The sequence below is a fragment of the Scomber japonicus genome, chromosome 5, assembly GCF_027409825.1.
Source record: "Scomber japonicus isolate fScoJap1 chromosome 5, fScoJap1.pri, whole genome shotgun sequence".
NCBI classification, from domain to species: Eukaryota; Metazoa; Chordata; class Actinopteri; order Scombriformes; family Scombridae; genus Scomber; species Scomber japonicus.
The window spans coordinates 31733945-31756972 of NC_070582.1; the positions used below are offsets into that span (position 1 = coordinate 31733945).

General features: G+C 39.0%; 1 protein-coding gene across 1 annotated transcript in view; it reads right to left on the bottom strand.

Moving 5' to 3' along the window:
* Window positions 1-23028, bottom strand: part of cdh13 (cadherin 13, H-cadherin (heart)) — a 263838-nt gene that overhangs the window by 119382 nt on the left and 121428 nt on the right. The window contains exon 8 of the mRNA XM_053319996.1: window positions 7990-8168. Coding sequence (XP_053175971.1) covers window positions 7990-8168 — 179 coding nt within the window. The remainder of the gene's footprint in view (window positions 1-7989; window positions 8169-23028) is intronic.

The window sequence follows — 23028 nt, forward strand, 5'->3', positions numbered from 1 at the left end:
TTCTCCTCCATCTCACTTCTTCTCCATTAAGCTGCTAGCAGAGGTTGAATCTCTTAGCAGAAATCAAACCGGCACTTCAACCCTCACTCTGATCATTCGCCCCTTCTTCCTGGTCGCTGCATCTCTTCAACACTGACAATCCATGCCTCTCCTCCTCCTCTTCCTCCTCTAACTCCATCCGTACTTTCCCCGCATCTCCTTCCAACCCCAGCTCATTTACTTGCACCTTTCCAATCTCCAAAATCATAATAGGGGGAATGAAAGGGAGTTTATAAACTGAAGTGCACATCAGATCTGCTGTAATGAAATCTTATCAATGTGTTCCCCCGTGCTGTATTATTTGCATATAAATGACATAATATAATAACTCTCTCCAGTCTCTACCTGGGGAGGAGTAAATATTTCTCTGTCTGCTTTTGTCTCGTCTGCGTGACACGAGGAAACGAGAAGCTAATTGAAGAGAGGGAAGCATCTTTATGTGACGACTGACATTCAATTATGTTTTTTATTTTTTTTTGGGGGGTGGGGGTGGTCAGATTAGGCGGTGGCCCCTAGAAATGGTTGAGAACAACATTTTGCATGGAGCGGCGACTCCTAGAAGGCAGCCGAGGATGTAATTTAAATGGTTGTTTGAGGCCCCTCAGTGCTGAATGGCGCTCTGCTCTGAATGGAATCACTATGCTATGACCTGCGAGTAATTGGATGTCCAGAGTGAAGTGTTGATAGAGAAGAAGGGGGGGGGGGGGGGACAAAAAAACAAAAACAAAAGAGATGGACAAGTGAGGCAGGGAGACAAAGAGAGGAAATAACACAAAATGAAAATAAGCAGGAAAACAATGTGATGAACAGGCACTCCAAGGGCGGAGGCGGGGGGGAGGTCAATAGAGGAGGAGGAGGGAGGAGGGAGGAGGAGGGGGGGGGGGGGGGGTCACAACAACGAAAGTGGAGAAAATGACTGCAGTTTTCCTCAAGAGTGGAACCTGCCAAAGCTTTGGTTGTCATTCATCACAGCACACACACACCTACACATGCACACACACACCTACACATACACACACCTACACATACACACACAAGGTGCGTGTAGCCACTCTGGCCACTGAGCCAAATAAGCCATTAGACAGGATAAAGCTTTCTTATCAGCCAAACACTGTCAGGGAAGCACAGCGCCAAGGTTACACCAAACAAACAGGCAGGTCACTTTCTTTTTTTACAGCCGATATTCCGTACTATACGGCTGATCAGGAATAATTGTGTACATTCATCCATCTACCTGTCATTCTGAATAGTTGAGCATAACAAGGGGGATAATACAAGCCGCTGCGAAGTAGTCCTCCATATACCCAACTGATGACAAAAGGGATCGTTTGCTGACAGATGATGAGTGTGGATCAACAGAGAATATCAGCCAGTCTGTCAACACAGATTATTTCCTTATGTGTACAGTACAACAGGCTGCAGGCTTTGACTCAGACTGGAGAATGAGGGGGGGGGGGGGGGGGATCTTTTTTCCCCGACAGCGATCGTTAAGCGTTCCTTTTTCTATCTGAAAGTCACCTTCGGTTAAAAAAAGATACAGTATTGTATCGGCTGTTAAAATGTACATCATGTCTGACAGTGTGAAATGGATTTAACAAGCGCTCGTCTTCACTGATAGAAAGGGTTCAAGAAAGATGGCAAAGTAAAAAATTAAGAAAACAAGTAAGTTTTATCTACTTGAACAATATAACGCACACACACACACACACACACACACACACACACACACACACACACACACACACAGACACACATAGACACACACACACACACTCACACACACACACACTCACACACAAATGCAAACAGACATCCATTTTACCTCCATGTAATTCACCTTTGTAGAACATGGAAGGGGATGGAGGGGTCGGCCGACTCCATCGATTGGCTATCCTTAGCAGTGACAGCTCCCAGATTGGCCAGAGAGCATTAGAGAGTCAGAAAGTCACACTACCATTAGCAGTCTGTCCTCTCTGGTTACATCCTGCCGGTACACCCGCACTCTGTACACTAAAATAGATTACAGTGATAGGTGTGTGTGTATGTGTGTGTGTGTGTGTGTGTGTATGTGTGTGTGTGTGTGTGTGTATGTGTGTGTGTGTGTGTGTGTGTGTGGTACAGCCAGATGTCTGGGTCTGTGTGGTTGTCTAGGAAATGTGATCACTCTATCACTGTAACTTATCAAACACATTCTGTATGAACTTAAAGCCAATAACCTTAGCACTCGCCTTTCATTTTTCTAATTTAGTGCCAGTCATTAGCTCACAGTACCCCCCCCCCCCCCCTCCCCATGTCTGCATTAAGAATAACTGTCTGCACTATTAAACTAGTACTCATCCTGTCTCAAAGGATAATATACATCAGAATGGATGAGTTCACAGTTTGTGTGTATGTGTTTATTTGAGAATTTGTATTCAATGCAAGTTACTGTAAGGCTCAGTGATAAATAAGGGTTGGCAAGATGAGCAACTCAAAAATATCTTTCAAAAATATCTTTAAAAGCAGCATCAGGTTTGTTAAAATGTACATTTAGTATTTTTGTTGGTTTTATATCATTTGAAATGACATTTGCACCATTTTCTTTACCAAAAGTAAGACTGAATGCTCCTGAAAATGTCAAATGGTGTAACCACAAAATATAAATATTTGATCCACCTACAGTGTATTTAAGTGGATTTATACAATTACTTTACATTTGTAATGTAATATTTAGAACAATAGTATTCCATTAGCTTTATTTAATATAAAAAGTCATAATGTAAGGTCATGCCAAACAAATTGATGTGGTGTTTTAATGAGAATGTAGTGCTTGAATTATTTGATACAAGGTTGTTATGGTTACACCACTTAGACATTTTTGCAATAATCCTCTAATATATTCTCTCTAAATGGATTAAAAGCAGAAATTTGATGCTGGGTCCACAAAAAAAAGAATGAAAGTTATTAATATGTTAATTTTCAAATTTTAACCCCTTTAAATTTGACTAAACCACATGGACACAAAAAACCTTATTGACCCTTATATAGTTTATTACAATTAGTGTGAGAACTACCTGCCAATATAGAACTAGCTTGTTGCAGACTAGAGAGAGATGTACTGCCCCTGCTGTCTCCTAGCCTTCCTTACTGATTCACATCTCTGCTCCTCCAGTTCACAAGCCTGCGTGAAGGATGAACACCAGTCAGGCTGTGACGACAGGAGGGAAACTAGGGTTCGATTGATTAATCAGCCAGCTGATATATACAGAGATTATGTATTCTTTAGTATGCAAGATCAGGACAGGACAATGTCTCTGCCCTCAGGGACTAACATCTGTGATGACATTTTGTTTTCTCTGAATAGCTGATTTTCTCTCATTAACAAGCTCATTTTCACACACACTTGTGGATATACACACTTGAACACACTCTCTCTCTCTCACACACACACACACACACACACACACACACACACACACACACACACACACACACACACACACACACACACACACACACACACACACACACACACACACAACATAATTCAGTCTCATCTTTCAGAAAGATAACATAACACCCCACACTCTGCCTCTGTCAAGCTGCCATACGCTTGCCTTCACATAGAGCAAAGAGGGTGGAACGTGCTTATTAACACCAGTGAGAGATAGCAAACCCTTTTCTGTCTCATTACCAGTCAAATTCCTTCCCTATTACACTCTAATCACAAACAATAAGTTCATCTGGAAAGTCCCTCTACTTCTAATATTGACTTTTCTAATCCTATTAAACATTATCTACATGTGCAAAACAGTAAAACTATTTCAATTCCAGCTCCACCACACAGGTTCAGCTCATAAAGAGAAATATCCAGTTTAATATGGACATTTTAGCAAAGCAGATTGAATTATTCTTCTAGCAGCGGCCGGATGATTAAGCGAGGTTTGTCACGTGTATCAGGTGCAAGATACTATATGAGCACTCTTCCGTCTTGTCAGACTTATGAAAATGGCCTCACGCCATCGTGATATTACCTGTCAAAAATTACAGCTCACCATTGATCCAGCACGGCCGTGTGTCAGAATAATAGACGAGGAAAGAGGAGAAACGTGTTTAAAGTGAAGTGGGGGGAAAAACAGAGAGCGCTGGAATAAATGTGCATATCAAGACAGGATTTTACACCTCAGAGAAAGCACTAGAGGGAAAATCAAACAAATCTCTATGTGACAAAATTGATTTTCCAATTTTTGACGGATTACTTTCTGCCCCCCCCCCACCCGGGGCAGGTGAGGTGCCTATGCAAATACACTTAGGGTTCCACCTGAATTGAGGGATTCAGAGAGTGCACAGGCAAAAGTTTGACCATCTCTTCCTTTTTTTCGGTGTGTAAACCTCTCTCTCTTCCTCACTGTATAACACATATACAGCACACATATGCTGTGCAGGCTGTCCTCAAAAACTACATTCTGGATGGCAGATGGAATCGATGGGTGTCGTGCTGGAGCCATATTTCTGAGAATGAAGGGAAGCGGCTGGGTTTAAATCTCTCCAAACCTAGAGGACAGTTTCTAACTCACGCCTTCAGCACTTCCATCTGGCTCTGCTGACTGACAGTGCTTTTGAAGAAGTCTCCCCTTTTTACTGAGATACTGCACTGCAGCTGGACTCTTGCTAAAACCCCCCGAGTATGGTTTTGAAGAAAGCTATCACATTAATGAATCATGGGGCTGTGAGGATGAAGGGATAAATAGAAGACTTGCAGATACAACACAGGCAATCATACATGGAGCTTCAGGCTTATATTGCTTTTAGGTGTCCTCATCTGCAATCACAATGCAGTAACACCATAGAGGAGAGGACTACAGTAGTATTGCAGGCATGGTAAGTCATAGCTGCATGGCTGTTAAGTAGAAAGAAAGCATCATTGGATTTCACTTTCGCTTTGATAGCATATAAAATGGAGGAGATTTCATGGACTTTGACACTTCATTATGTGTAATCTGTCACACAGTTGTATAAGCGTTTGAAATATTGTTTAAAAAAATACCTTTAATCCCATAGTGTTCTGCTCATATCTTCATTTAAAGCTTAAAAAGACTACTTAACCCTTTGTAGGGCACTCAATGAAATACTTGGCAAAAAATGTCAACTCTAAAGAGTTATTGAGGGATATTACACGACTTTTTTCTAAATATTTAATTTTTATGTTGCAAATCAAGGTCAATGAAGTTACCATATATGGTTCCTCACCGGTGTAGAGTAACAAAAGTCTATATAAATAGTCTTATGAAAGAAGTATATATAGTAGATATAAAAAATCCACATGGTTCTACAACCTTACAGAGAGGCATGGGGAGGATATTATGGATGTTTACATAAGTTGCCAAATATAGTTATTCACCTGATAAAGAGTTAACCTTATTTTTATTCTTATTCAATCTTTATTTCAGACCAGATCAGTCCATAAAAACACACATACTACAAGAAACAGCACACATACTACAAGAAACAACACACATACTACAAGAAACAGCACACATACTACAAGAAACAGCACACATACTACAAGAAACAACACACATACTACAAGAAACAGCACACATACTACAAGAAACAGCACACATACTACAAGAAACAGCACACATACTACAAGAAACAACACACATACTACAAGAAACAGCACACATACTACAAGAAACAACACACATACTACAAGAAACAACACACATACTACAAGAAACAGCACACATACTACAATAAACAACACACATACTACAAGAAACAGCACACATACTACAAGAAACAACACACATACTACAAGAAACAACACACATACTACAAGAAACAGCACACATACTACAAGAAACAACACACATACTACAAGAAACAACACACATACTACAAGAAACAACACACATACTACAAGAAACAACACACATACTACAATAAACAACACACATACTACAAGAAACAGCACACATACTACAAGAAACAACACACATACTACAAGAAACAGCACACATACTACAATAAACAACACACATACTACAAGAAACAGCACACATACTACAAGAAACAACACACATACTACAAGAAACAACACACATACTACAAGAAACAGCACACATACTACAAGAAACAACACACATACTACAAGAAACAACACACATACTACAATAAACAACACACATACTACAAGAAACAGCACACATACTACAAGAAACAACACACATACTACAAGAAACAGCACACATACTACAATAAACAACACACATACTACAAGAAACAGCACACATACTACAAGAAACAACACACATACTACAAGAAACAACACACATACTACAAGAAACAACACACATACTACAAGAAACAACACACATACTACAAGAAACAACACACATACTACAAGAAACAGCACACATACTACAAGAAACAACACACATACTACAAGAAAGAAAAAGCATATCTTAAAAAAAACATACAAAAACCCTCTCCAGTGCCTCTGAAAACTAGAGAAATAACAGGTACTGCTCTTTTTAGGCATGGCTAAAGCCATAATCATTTCATTTGTAGAGTGCTTCAGCCGCACCATTAAAGTAGACAGAAAAGTCCTAAGAAGAGTGTTCAAGGTGGGAACATTGCGGTGTACAAACAACTGACTGGCACTCGTCCATCTAGGGAGCTTCAACAGGATTGGCAGTGCATCATTAAGTTTGTTAAATTTAGCCTTACTGTAACTGCACCACTAGTGGGCAGTATACAGTGGAGTACAATAGGCTTTAAACAAAGTGATTTTAACATTATCCCAACAGAATGATATTTTGATTGACAGATTTGTGTTCATTGACTTGCTGTAGAACATGTTGTCCATGTTGGCACAGCATTTCTAACAGTACTCATACCTCACAGTTTAACTTATCCTTTATGATAACTGTATCAGAATAGGTAAAGCCTGAACATGCACATCTCAGTTTGCATGACTCCAATGTGACTGAGCCAACATATGACTTGGATCTCAGATCTTGGTTACTCTGAGGAACTTACTGATAACTTTATTACCTATGGACAATAAAGTGACAGAAGGAATCCGTGCTTTTGCCAGAGATTTATCGAGGCCTTAAGCAGGCTGACAATTTGGCTATAAACCTTCTGCAAAGGCATTCAGCTGCAAATCCGAACACCGCCCTGTTAGAAATTGTAATAAATCTTGGCTGCAGAAAAGTGGAGAGTTATCTTTTGAAATGTCCTGGAAGAGAAATTCCTCAAAAGTCTCACTTTCCACTAGAGAGGAGAAACCACAAAGGCCAACGTACACCTCTCAATCAGTCTCTCCCAGTCATGAACGGTGCTCACTGCATTGATTACATCTCATTTCATCATACTTTTTAATCAATTATGCCTCTATTAAACAGTTAACTGTAGCTATGGGAGCGGCTCATCAGGGTAGTTAGACGCTATGGTTCCAGCAGTTCCGGATGGGAGGTTTTCAGCTAGGCTTGTTGGACACCACCAGAGTCGGCGAATCAGTGTGTGTATCACCTCAATTAAACTATGCGCTAAGTGTCTGACAACAGCTAATATTCCTCTTCCACCAGCGAGCCCAATCGATGTTTCTGGCATTCGTCACCCTGCTGAAAAAGCAATCATCCCGTTGTCTCACTCTGGTTAGAGGGGGGGTGGAGAGGCTTGCTGGAATGCACCAGTGCTTCCACATTCAGACACTCAAATATAGGTTGCCCAAATGACTGTATCTACACATACACATGTCATAGTATGATGTGCTCACTGGCAGCATTGGTGACATGTTGAGAAAGAGATGTGCAAACAAGCCTCCTCTCAGAAATGTCTACTGTATAAGGTTTGAGACAGGAAGCAACAGCAGCAAAAACACATATTCCATTTGGAAAAGGACCGATCGATCCGAACCGGCGACACACAAACACAAGCACACGTTCGCCACAGTCGACCCACCTCTCTGTCAAGTAACGTAGGGGAGATGACGGTGACGATGTCGCCTTTTTCTGCGTCGATGTAGAACATGTTGGGGGAGGGTTTGTCTGGAGACTGCCTGATGATGTTGTAGCGCAACGCAGCGTTATCGGTGGCGGGGTCATCTGCGTCGAAAGCCGTCATTGTCATCACTGTGGTTCCTGGAGAAGACAGTGAAGGACAGGGTTTAGTCTGGACTCAAACATACTTCTTATATTCAATATGTGAAAGAGAGCTACATGATGGTGTCATTAATAAAATAGTTTTACTAGAGTAAAACACAAGCGGAGAAGCTACGGGAAGAGAGGTTTTAGTTTTTTGAGTCTTTGCTCAGATAGGATATTTTTACTCTAGAGCTGATGAGTTAACAGGAAAAACAATAGGTTCAACTCAACATCTAAAGTGTTGCATTTCTGAGTGTGTAACCGAAACGTTAAAGAAAAAGAGCCTTTGAAATAAAAACAGAGGCTTTTGAGTCTAAAGAAATGAAAGGACCAGGTAAACATATCAGACTACTTTAAATAAAATATGACAACTTTGAAATGTTCTTTTTCACTGTTTCAAAAGTTTTAAATCTGAAGTGTAGCAAAGAAATTCCAAAAAATGACTAGAATACAATATACAATACATGTCCACACTAACAAGTTTGATTTGCACACTTCCTTTATGTGTTCAGCCTGAGATATAAACTGAAAGAAGATTGTGGTCAACATGATATTTCTTACATACTGCAAATCAATATTTATTGTGTTATGGCCTCTTAAATTGGAGCAATCATAGCAGCAGATATATGAAAAAGTGCAATTTCAAACTTGTGCTGCCCAGACAGCCGCTTAAAAAAGTTAGCCTTTCCTATTAATGTGTTTTCTCCCCCGTGTCAGCTCTAACAGCAGGGTGCATTTTATTTGGTAATGGGAACAAAAATGGAAATCCAGCCTGCTGCAGCTGAGCTGAAATAGGAGGCAATCCTTGACACACCCTCAACCCTCACTCTCTCTTGTCAGTGATGAGATACACTCGCAGCAATTCAGCAGGACACACACACACACACTCAATCCGCTATGCGCACAGAAATGCACATGGGCGTATGTGCACATTTGCACGGGCAAATGCTCGGATATATGCGCATCCATGCGTGCATGCACACACACAAATAGAGAGTGTTTTAGGTCATGTCTCCTCTGTGTAGTGTTTTCCATTTCTCCAGTGCAGTAGAAGTGTCTTTAAAACTGTTTCTCCATCCAGTGCTTCATGTTCTTGCAGTCAGATTCTGGATAAAATATCATCTGTTGAGTACCTCTTCAATTTGTTTAAGCCTTAAATTCAACTCTATTCTAAGGAAGGTGGTGACTCTATTCTGATTTTTTAAAAACATAGTGTGTATGGGAGGTCAAAACAGCTGCAAATACTTTATTTCATGAAAATCCTTCCTGGGTTACTTTACATTTACACAAAAAAAACTATTAATGAAGTTTTGAGTACTGTATTTTCTGGCGAGAAGTCTGTGATTCTCATTTGACCCACATATTCTCCTAAACACCAAATAGCAGCACTGCATAACATGCTTCATAAACATCAATCTCTTTTCATGCTTTTTCTTAATACCCGACAGTACTTTGCCACACTACATTAGCCAAACTAGTCAAATAAGACAAAAAAAAGGGGGCTGCTGGAAACTATGCAAAGTCTACATTAAATAACAGTGAATTAATACCAAACGTCTTTAGTCCATGTGAAGGTAATGGGGGGCAGAGAAGTGTGGGGTTATATCCTCTTACCATTTGGACTTCAAGGTGAACCATTAATGGTTAAGTAAACCAGTAATCCTTCCTGTGCAGAATAATTACATAGTCCCATCTCCTTCATTACCAATACTTTGTTCCACTTCACACCTCCAAAGCTACACTGTTTGAAATGAGTCAGTGAGCGTGCACGCAAACACACATCGGGCGCACTGTAATGCACACACCCACACGCTAACCGACCGACAGCAAATTAGAGCGCTAAAAACAATGACTAAATTGGTTATCCTGAACAGATCTCAGTGAATTATGTTGTCATCCTGCTGGGAAAAACCAGGCTCTATTGAACGCAACACAATCACATTACGCATTTTATTTGCTATCAGAGGCGAGCTGACCCTCTCCGTCCTCACTGTCTTCATCAGATACCATGATTCCACTCACAAATGAGCATCATGTAACCAATAAAAAATTTGTCATTCCCTACTACACAGCCATCAAAATCAATCAACTCCCATGATAAACATCTAGTGTTCTGTAATGGGACAACGCGGCCGGGTATAACTCTAACACTGACGTCCGTTGTGTTTAATCATAAAGTGGTATCATGTGGGTGGCCTCGGTAGAAGACTCATTGCCCTCCCCTCCTCTCTCTTATCAGCTTCATCCGCTGGCAGGAGCCAGGGTTCAATCAATCTTAAGAGCATTGGATGGTTATAAGGCGGGATGGATGTGAATACACAGGACTGCCATTGCCTTGCTATCGCTTGCACCCATCTGCTGCTCTACTGCTCTAGCTCAAAACAGATAAGAGAAAAGTGATACAACAAAGATGGAGATGGTAGAGAGTCTGTAAACTATCAAGTTACGGAGTTAATAACACAAGTTAAACACACAATAAAACAAAAGAAAAAAAGAAAGGCAGAGAGAGTGGGGGTTATTAGGTAAAAGACTGATTCACACATGAAAGGGCAATGATTGGTACAGTCAAAAAGAAAGCACACACTGATACACATGTTGTGGATTGATTTCATCACACGGGCTGGTGGGACACGCTGGCGTTGCCTTCAGCTAACTCCTATATCTTTCTCAAACACCAAGGGAAATCAGTGGGGGCCAGCAGATCTGCGGGGGCCACCGGGGATCTGACACAGTGTGAAAAGCCAAGATGAAGCAAGAGAACATAGACTAGATAGAAATAAGGGTAAATGTGACTCTAGTATATGTTTCAGTCAACTGTGCGTGTGTGTGTGTGTGTGTGTGTGTGTGTGTGTGTGTGTGTGTGTGTGTGGAATTTCATCTCAAATGATTCAAGCTGTATAATGCATATTCCTACACCTGAAATGGGATTTCTATTAATCAAGAGTCAAGTGAGAAAGACCAAGAACTGACCCTTTTATTCTCAGGTGTGAATGAGATCAAAGGAAGTTCAAAGATGAATCATCTTATGCAATATCAGTACCGTTGGGATACATGACATTGAATTACAAGCACATATTGGTAAGAAGCAGATACATGTACAGGAACATGTTTAAAGAAAATTCACATGGATTGGATTAAAACTGCTGTCACTGAACATTTGATGAACCTGCAATACATTTCCAGAGTTATGTTGAGCTCTTAACAGTCATATTATGTTTGTCCATAGGTTTTCTATTAATGAATGACTGAAATGTGATTGATGTTGTGACAAAGTTAACCCTCACATACTGTTCATATTCAGGTGTGTGTTTCTCATCACTATCCTCTCATAATTAGTCTCTAATACATCATTTTGGATTTGAATACCTGATAAGGCGTTCATAAATGAGTGATTAGTCCTGGTGGTTTTTGAATATTTGAATAAATATGAGTCAAACACTCAAGAAAAACATGAGCAGTAGCTATCTTTTTACTTGACTGACTTATTTATTGACATTTTATACCTATTATGTAGATGTTTATTGTAGTTGTAGTTTTTTAAATGTATAATGTATTTATATGTTTTTTTTACTACCATTAAAGGAACCTGAGTACTATATTTCATTATTCTCATGTACAGTGGAGGAAATACTGGTGAATGCGTCAACATGTTTTCAGTATATATATTTCCAATGAGGTTATTGACATTTTCACCAGACTTTGGTATTAACTAAAGAAATCCACACATATAAAGAAATCAAACCATTTAAGTTCATAAATAGAGTTATGTGTAATAAAGTGGAATGAAACAGTGTTGAACACGCTAAGACAAAGCAGTAGTTAGAGAGTAATTCTACCTCTTCCTGTGCAAGTTAATATCAGCTGGGTTAGTACATGTTGATGGGCTATACAAAGGTTTTTTGTTACCAAGGTGTCACACAAGAGACATCTCATGATGGGTTAAAGCAAAGAGCTCTCCCAAGACCTTCACAACCTGATTATTGTACATTTTATATATATATATATTTTTACTGAAAAAGAAAAAAGTTGACGTGTTCAATAATGATTTCCCCCACTGTATCTACATGGCTGGAATGACAAGAAAAAAAAAAGATTCTTGAAATATTTCCATTTTTGTATAATCCAGGTCACATTAGGATAAATCATCACATTTCTAGCTCAAAGAAAAGTTTTTAAGGTCTGTCTTTTTCTTCTCTCAAATAAAAAATTGGGTCAAATTAGACCCTGAACACTATGTAAGGGTTAAATAATAAAAAAAATAGTGTCAATTCGTTGTTTTAGGGAGTTCATGTGTAGCAGTGCAAAATATGGAAGGTAAAATTGGAAATTTCTACAAAGAGCTGCTCAACCTGATTCATCATTCTCGGCCGAGCCCTGCCGCTGAGAAAATTGTGTCTAAAATTGAAGTCATTTGCTTGGTCTTCACACACTGTACACACTTTAGTGATAACAGCAAAGAGTATTGCAGCAAATTAAAAGATGTATGTAAAGTCCATTTGCAGGAGCTCTCTGTTCAGCACCACACTCAGACCACTAATACAAAAACACATTATATTGCACATCATTTTAGCTCACTGCTTCCTGCAGAGCCATGTTTTTTTTTTTTTTTTTGCTCAAATCTGTTTTTTCCTGACTTTTAGTGGCAGCTGGGCTCATTTGTGTGACTGAATACTCTGTTAACTGATAATAAAAAAATGGGATGATGCAGTACTTTGTGCCCTGATCCAAATTTGCAGTAGTGTTAGTAGATATCCTCCTATGTTTATTTGTTGGAGTTTCACATTTACATCCAAATAGCATGCACATAAAGTGCTGTTCTTTCCAAACTACTTAGCCTCAGTCCCAAACTAATAACAGCCTAATCCATATGCATAAAGTTCCTGACATGGGAGTCATGACCCCCCCCCTGCCCCCCTACCATAAAGGTCTCAACATAAATCTGACAGGGGATTAACGATTAAGCAGCATTTTTCTGTTTCTCTTACTTTACTGCTTTTCTGTGAAATAGTTTAGGGTTCCTGTTATTGTGCATGCCGGCTTACTGTCACCCTGTCATGGCTCTTGAATAGAAGGGAGCCATTGTTAATATTATTAGTTCCACCTGTGCTTTTCCAGCCATGACAAGTCCAACTGTGTATTGTGGAAAAGGCCTGTCAGAGAGGGAAATAGATGATTTTTGTGACTGGTGATGAGAGGTCACGAGTACACGTTGCATTACCTCAAAGAGAACATGTTATGCACATTTATTGCTCTATATTTTTATTCTACTGGAATATTTTTGCATGATTTACACTGATCCTTTACACAGCACCTGAGTTGAGCCTCTTTCTAAATGTTTTACCTCCTGTCTCCTCTACTTTAATGTAATCCGCCATTAAAGCACATTAATTACACTAATAAGCTACTCTAGTTGGGTTTTTTCCACTCGTGGAGCTTTTACTGCACTTACAGTATTTGTGCACATTTTTTAAATGTCTTTCAGGAGGGGGCGGGCCACCCCTCTAAGGCAATGGTAAGGGAAATGCTGCACTTAAATGAAAGAGAATGACTAAATTGTTGTTTGCTCGCTCGATGAAATAGAGCTTTAATGGTCTTTTCATCGCATTTCATTGTTGAAATGAAACAGTGATTGAGGAGAACACTTAAAGAAGCAGCGTATGCTTCTGTCTTGTTATTTTCATCCTTTGTCAACCTAATAGCATCTAAAATCTCTGGGTCCTATTAAGCTGCACATACATACATTAATGTCTATTAAGGAGTAAGATGATAGTTGTGAAATTGGTGTGAGGATATTGATATTTCAGTAGCAGGGTTTATCTATTTGACTGAATGCTGTATTATACTCTACCTGTCAATGCTGTTTGCCCTCGTATTGTTACAACTACGCTATCTACACAGGGCATGGATGTTGGCCTGTCTATTTGCTTCTATGTCTTTTTCTTTTTTTGGTCAAACTGACTCTTTTGTCATTTCACAAAGACCATTTTAAAGATCTGATTTTCTTTAGAGTAAATGACTTTCTTGTCTGTTCTTGAAAATGTGTCTCCTGCTGTAGTATTCTTTAAAATCTGTATGACTTTAATCTTTCCAACTTTCTACTTTTTTTTGCTTGTATAGTCTTTGTGCACCATGTCTTTGACCTTAAATGATCAAATGATAAGAGACACTGTGGTGTATCTGCTTCATCTCTGTCTCTGTCAGTGTGTGTGTGTGTATGAGTCTGTGTGATATATTTACACTATGTGCTACAGTATATACTAGACTGTAGCCTGCTCTCTACTTGCTCTACACATTTGCTAAATGCCTCTATCCCCTTCAACTGATTTGTATATTCTTATGGCACTATCAGCACTACCAGCTTATTCATTCCATCAGACTTGGGCTGTGTGTGTGTGTGTGTGTGTGTGTGTGTGTGTGTGTGTGTGTGTGTTTACCTGCCTGCTTTGCCTGTCTATGTGACACACTGCCTTCCCTCTGCTCTATCCACTAACTTCATAAATGATCTCCTGTTGGACATGCTGAACACTCTGGACACTTTGTAAACACTGTGACTTATTGTAAAATGCCACACAGGTAGATGAAAGGAAAAAAAAGAAGACAAGAACTTTCAAACACTGTACACACACACACACACACACACACACACACACACACACACACACACACACGCACGCACACACACGTTTAATTTCCTCTTCTGGAAGGAAAACACATTCATAATGAAACATGAAGATGACATTACTTATGTCAAGCTAAACATACAAAACTAAAAGGGAAAAGTCTCAAAGGAAAGCACTCTGTGTAGCACTGTATAAAGGATGAGAACCCAAGTAGGAACTAATAACTCTATTGTTGAATGTTTCCAATACTGGATTTTTGGGGCCAATGCTGATACTGATATTAGGGAATAAAAATGTATCAGCTGGTAATATTATATATGCCGTCATATCATCTCGTATTGACTACTGCAACACACTTTTCTCTGCTCTTAGCCAGTCAGGTCTACAGTCAGTTCAGAATGCTGCTCACCAGGTCAAATAGACTGTCCCACATTACTCCATACTTAAATCTCTTCACTGGCTACCGGTTGCATTTAGAGTCCAATTTAAAAACCTCACCCTTACTCTTACTCTTACCCTTGCTCCTACAGTGCATATGTCACAGACCTTCTTCACCCCTACTCATCAGCTCGCCCTCTTGTATCAAAACTCTATTTGCTGTCTGGCTTTAAGACCCAATCCTGACCGAGCTTTTGAAGTTGTAGCACTGAAACTAAGCAATGCTCTGTCTGTAGTGTTACGCTCTGCTAATTCTGTGGACTCATTTAAAAAGCAGCTAAATACATACTTACAGGTGTTAGACAGAGTACTTCCATGCATCAGCTGCATCTTATGCACTTGTGGTGTTTTCTTATTGTATTGTATTGTTCATCATATCCTTGTTTTAATCTTTGTATATTTTTAACAAGTGACTGTGTTGGTCACTACATCTTCTGCTTCTTCCTGTAAAGCACTTTGTGACTCGTGTGTGAAAAGCGCTATCAATACATCTTCTTTGTATTCTTCTATATATAGAATATATACATGAATACACTTTTTCCCCAAATGTGGTTACCAAACACTTAAAATACTTAACTTTTATAAAATGACATCACTGTACTGTATTAAACTTCAATTACGAAAAAGCATTAAATATACATAAAATGTGGCCTATATATATGTTTAAAAATATATTGGCACATATTGGATAGCCTAAACACCAATACCAATATATCTATCATAGGCCAATATCGGCCTAAAATATCGGTTGACCAATATATTGGTCAGGCTCTAGTTCCCATTAACAAACATATACAATATTACTGATTCAAAATATATGAATGGACAGATTTGCTATCATTGCTATAAATGTTCATCTGAGTTCAGTTGAATTGTGTGTAGACTGTGTATTGATTTAGAAATCAGTATTAGTGGTTTTCTTTTGTGGAGCCAGCATTGAATATATAACAACTATTATGAAGAAGGAAAAAATTAGATGATCAAAATCAGTCAAGAAATCCATCCCAACATTACCATGAGATGGAAAAGAATGATCAGTGTTCATTTACTACTGGCTGATTTCAAATGCACACCCAACTTCTGTACAATTTTTTAAAAACTTTTTTTCATCCAAACAAGCCTTGTAATTGGTTCTGCTCCATTTTCAGCACTGCATGCACATATTTAACAATGTGCCCCGATCGATTAGCAATTTCGTTCTAAATTTGATGGAATTTAGATTTTTTAAAATTTTGTTTGCAACATTCATATTCAACGAACGACTGCAATGACTTCAGACAGGAATGTAGAGTCAGGAAGTGAAACAAGGATTCATTTACCCAAAGTTTCACCATTCAGCTATAGTCGCAAAACTTTTTCCAAATAAATACATTTCGATACAGAACAGAGAGTGGCTGAAGCCGGAGATGTGGAAAGCTGTTTTGGAGCTCCGCTGTGAGGAAACTAAATATGAGATAATGAGCACTGAGCTGACAGTCAAGTGAATGGAGTGAAATACAGTCCAGCTGCCCTTTCCTGCCTCCTGCCACAATTCAGTTTCTCCTATCTTCTCAGCCAGTGTCTGCTCAGGCCACATCTGGACCATTGGAAAAAGCTAGATAATAAACTATTTATGCTGGATAAAACCCAGTGTAATCCATGAGGAGGGAAGAACAAAACACAGGCTCTCAGCATCTTATCAGTAAAATACACTAAACACATTAATGGATTGGAGGGTGAGGTAAAATATCTATGAAAATTCACACAGATACATTTGCTTGTGGTTTTTTCGAGGGACTGATTGACAGAAAGGACAGCGAAGCAATGACACATTTGCTAATGAGAATATAAATAACTTCCTAATGAGAATATAAATAACGCACAGGCTAATGAAGTGAAGAACCTGACAAACAACTCCACTTTACACAATGGCAATCAAAAGTAGGTAATGAACCCACATCTCAACTTGATAATTGAAAAAAATAATTCAATTGCATTAAGTCTTTTGAACATTAAAAACAATTAATAAGGAGGGCAAGGAAGAGAGAGATGAGAATGAATATCACAAACAGCTGGTGTGTAGTATTACAGTGTTTTAAAACGCATGCTCTCATAATGTTCACAATCTTTGAATTAAATAATTGGGCGGAAAAAAAAGATCTTCACCGGCCGATGCATTTCAGTGACTTACAGTCTATAAAGCACTTCCTCATCGATAGCTCAACCCAGTTTAAACAAACACCAGAACCATGTGTTTATTTCATCTGACTTATAATATGCCCCAGTGGACCACTCCAAACTGTTCAAATCAGGAAGACCTCACATGGCCAAGTTAAAACATTAGCTCCAACATCTGGAAATGGTTTCCAGTGTACAGCAGAATGATTTGAATGCAGCAGGTTTTTTATAACAGCTCTCTGGGTTTCTTTATCGATCCATCCATCCTACGCTTCATTCTTTCTGAATTGGTTGGATATAACAATCAATTCAAAGCTATTATTCATGATTATTCATGATTTTGGGAAGTTTCCAGTCTTAATCTGGTTGTAACGTTCATGAAAACAGACAAGCATACAGCTGGATATCTGTGAAATGATAACCTGTCATGTAAACTACTGTTTCTGGGAATGTAACAGACACCAGCCAGTCACTCCTTACTGACTTCAAGGAGCATTTGGAGTTTAACCCTTACATACTGTTCATATTCTGACTCATAATTAGTCTCCACACCAATTCACATTCATTAATCCCCCATCAGTCATTCATAATAAATGTTTGATTCATCTTACAAAAATGACATTCACAATCATTATGTTATAGTCCAAGAGAACATTTTGTAGAATATGACAACTACTGCAACATATTTTCATAAATACAGGTCAAATTTGTACATTTGCATTTTTAAAATGTGTATCATCTGCACAAAACATTCAAAAATGATGCATTTTAATTCCATTTTTATAAACTGTGGAACAGTCAGGCTAAAAGAAATGTGTATATGGTGTTTTTACAGCTTTAAATTTGACCCTGAGCACTATGTAAGGGTTTGGCTATCTTTACTTAAAGTGGAGTTCCTAATGTCCATAAAGGTACGACTAACTACTGATGCAAACACTACTAACATGATCATCAACATTAAAAAAACAAACTTTTAAGCACTCTTGATGCTAATGTTGAGTGAAATGCCACAGGCTTTACAAATAACATTAGCATTTTTCTGTTTTGCTCACCTTGCCTCCAGTAATGCCTCTAGTAATTCCATTTCTATTCATTTAAACTACACAATCACTCATTAATCCATTCATTCCTTTAACCAGCTTTTTCCAATTCATGGTCACAAGAGACAGGAGGTAAGCAGTCATTCTACACAGAAAATACCTTTGGACAATTTGGTGTCAATCATACCACCTAGGAAGCATATCTCTGAAAACAGGAGAGGAAAAACAAAACCCAGAAGAACATGCTCACCTCATGCTGTGTTAATAACCAACCAAAATACCTGTTTTGCATCAGAAACACAGTCAAAATAGTACAATATTCAGAGCTGTTAGATTGGACAGGATAGCTTGTCCGTGTGCTTGGATTATGATTGTTTTTTATCATGTTCTCAGTCTACCATTAGTCCTAGTCACCACTACCGTTTGTATGTATGCGTGCATACAACTCAACTATGTCATTTGGGGTTTTAATCAGGGTTTTCCCCTCCGTAGCTGATTACACTCTCCTCTGTATTTGCATATTTGTGCATGTCCCCTTCCTCTCCCGCTGGCATAATGAATGTTCTAGGTCCCATGGTGCAGCCAAATGTCAGGCCCTGAGGCTGGCTTACAGTCCCCCTGAGCGTAATGACCAGCTGAACCTCCTCCTCTCTCATGACCCCCCCTAAGGAGCAGAGAGGAGAGGGGACAGCAGAGGAAAGTCAACTAGACGCGAGGAGAAAAAGATGAGGAACAGGATATAGAAATGATGACTAGAGGAGAAGTGCTGATAAAAAACAGTCACATTCACAATGTTTGTATGTAGCGGGAAAAAAAGGAGATAGAGATGTGAGAAGAAAAAATAATTATGTAAAAAGGAAGCGAAGCAAATACATGAAAGTGAAAGGAAGACGAGAAAGCGGGAGGAAACAGGATGAACAGCTGTTGAGATAGCGTGTGTTAGGAAACTGAAAAGGAAGTGAGACACTGATGAAAATACACAAAAAAAGTTGGACGGAGGAAATGGATGGTTGAGGGTTAATGGAATGTGATATTGTCAGGATGCATCAAAGCTGTTGACTCAGCTGTGCGTAGTACACAGCTGCAACCGTAATCAGCAAACTCAATAACAACCTAGGGTGTATTGATTAAGAGAAAACTTCTGCAGCCACACCACATGATCCCATCATCATTAAAGAAAATCTAATTACCCCATGGCTGTGATGCCACCAGACATGTCCAAATGTTTCACGCTTTTAATGTTCTGCCAAAGCGAGCCCCCTCCTCCTCCCCCTGCCCCTCCCCCTCCCCTCCCCGGATATCATTTCAAAATATAGTAATTAATCTGAGGAGGCGAGCAAAGTGACAGTATATTGCTTTCGGTTTCTGAAACTTAATTAATCACGGTGATGTGTGCACAATTAAGACAGCAGATCATGCCTGATGCCGCCCAGAGTAACTCCTCAAGCTGAAACTACCATGGGGGAATGTCGGATAGATCCACAAATGCAATCTCCATAGAGACTAACAGTGAGTGGAGGAGCAGAGGATATCTCCATTGGGACAAAGGGGTAAAAAAAAGACTATCTTGGGTGGAGAGAACATGTAGATTTGGTGGCCTAAACAATCAATTGGTGGCAACTTTCTACCCCGTCTGCTGCTAGTGGTGTAGCTCTAGGGATGCTAATGTATATATAGATTACAACAAGGTGAATGCTGTCTCATGAAGCAGTATTCAGGGGGAGGTATGAGGCGCACATGTTTATTTGCACGTCATGTCTTCTTTTAACCTTGTTACAGTGGGTGTCCTCGTTAAAGTTTGTGAACATACAGCTTCTACCTGCTGACAACATCTCACAGTCAGCAGTAGGAGATGAGGAGAGGAGCAGCGGTAGGTTGACCTCAGGTCTCTACACTGAGAGTAAAGTACATGGAGGTAGGAGGAGCAGGGAATCTAGCACAGCTATGGAAGCCTAATGATGCAAAAAGTCAAATGAGTCACACTACCAAATTAAAACACTATTTATATGTTGTTCTACTTGTGTAGTTGTGTGATATAGGATTTGTGCAATTTACTTATTTCTGTGTTTTTTATTAGCAATATGTTATAATTTGTGATAATATGATTCTTTATTTCATTTATATTTATATACTGGAATTGTATCTATTCTTCATACTTCATTTATGGTATTTGTGATTGTGATTTATAATTGTCATAATCATAGTCTATCTATACAATATCTATCTATAAATGGGGGGTGGGGTGGACAGGGGGAAACCTTTTACAGTGCTTGCATATTGCATATGATAATTCATGAAGTAGAAGTGAAGTGACATTCATTACAAGATGATGAGTTAAAACATTTCAAAATGCACCTGCATTGTTTTGCATTTTGTGACTTTCAGTCAAATAAAAACTATTTTTCCAGTCATATATTTCATCTTTGAAGTTTTCTTAAAAATAGTGTTAAAATCTCAGCTCATTCTCGTGAGTGTATCACCTCTGGTGATGTATGTTGGCCAGTCCACCACTTTGCTCCAGATTGAACTATCTATCTATATCTATCTATCTATGAACAAATGAACAATTCAAATGGATTATCATGCAATGATATCTTAGGATCCATAGGACATAGCCTGCTGACTTTTGTGATCCCTTGACTCTTCCTCTTGCACCATCTTGATGTTGTTGGTTTGCAGTGAATGGTCTCAAAGACTACACAGATTATCATAAAATTTGGTATGGATACCCAGAGCCCCAAATAGATAAAGCCTAAAGACCTTGGAGCTCCCCTGCATTTTCATCTAACAGCACCAGCAGGTCAACATTTTCCCTTATCCACTAAATTATCTTCCTGTCTACTAGATGGATTGGAATACAGCGTTGTACAGACATTCATGGCTTCCTAGAAGATGAATCTTGATGACATTTAGCTGGAAGCATGGCTGTGCAGCATCGTGAGCAACAAACATGGCTGTAGACTCTTCTTCATCTTTATACCTGATTATCCTGTTATAGGTCACGGAGGGCTGGAGTCTATCCAAGTATGCCCTGGGTATTAAGAAGCAGGGTCCAGGTCAGCTCCTTATCATATAGCTGACCTCTTATACACTAGAGAACACACACACATTCACATTAAGTCATAGTGTGTACTGTGACTGGTTTAATCCATGCATTGCACTTCTGTCTCCCTCCTTGTTTCTCACTTTGCTTTAAGTGTGAGTTTCTGAGCCAAGGTTGAATCATAAGGTGAGACTTCCATCTTAACTACACTAAAGGAATATGGACTGAAGGCTCAAGGCAACTCATTAAAATGCAAGACCCTGGAGAGCTATTTGAATGAAAGATCGCAACCTCTCACACAGGATTTTATGCAGTAAGTATGCCAGCTCTTAGGAGACAGATTACACAAAAATGCTAGACAAAGGTAGACCTGAAAAAAAAGTAAGGCATGATTTCAATGAGCTAAGAAAAATTCAGTGAGGCAGGCTGTTAAATTATTTCTCCCTCAGTCCCTCTAAACCACACCTCTTGGCTTTTATCTATATGTCTCACTTCCTTTGGTCATTTATCAGCTTAAAATCTAAATAGCCACAAGGTAATGCTTCATACCATCCGATTAATCATTGACGGATCCTTTTGATTAAAATATATACTTAAAGGCGGTTGGAAATTGAAGCCATGTAGGGTCACTGAAAGGTTTGATAAATATTCAAATCATGTGCCTCACATGGTACGGTCTTCACATTCACCAGATTCCAATCCAGCTGAACACCTGAACACCTACAGGAGATTTTGGAGTGATTTTAGACAGTGCCAGATGCTGGTCATCCCTCCAGTAAAGATCCACACAATCTATTTCATATACAGTGCGGTACCCATAGTGTGATGCTGACATTAATGCCTACATGAACATTAATTATACAGGTCTGTAATTTCCTAAAAAATAGAATTTTTATGTCATTTTCTGAGGTTTCCCAAAAGGCTTATATCATTTTGTGTTAATTTTAGGGAAATTGCATATTTTCCAATTAATGTGTCTTGTAGCCAGGCCAATCATTTAGCCTTCTAATGAGATTGGTCAAGCAGCTGTTGGTGAGATAATATAGAATAATGTTTATGTATCTTATTTGACCTGCCTAAATGTCCAAAGCCTGTAACCAGTGACAGTGCAGCAAAACAAATAAGAAAATAAGGAAAACACTTAAGTGTGATGATAAGGTGTATCCACTTGCAACTGAGGAGGCACATGCAGTCTAAGTTTGCCTTTGAAGATTTTAATTTTGAGGCTTTCCACAATAAACAAACCACATGCATATCCTCTTATTTAAATCCAGCATGGCAATGTCTAAAGTTAACAGTCTTTGACACAGCATTCATTTAAAGGACCAGTGTGTAAGATTGAGTCACACCTAGAGGAACAGATGTGGCAGAAATGGAATATATATATTTATAAGTATGTTTTAGTTAGTGCTTAATCACCTGAAAATAACAATTGTTGTGTTTTTGTAACCTTAGAATGAGCCCTACATAGGCAGTGGGTCATCTTTCATGAAGCCCACCATGTTTCTACAGTAATCCAAAACGGAAAAGCAAAATAGTAGCTGTAGAGAGGGCCTTTT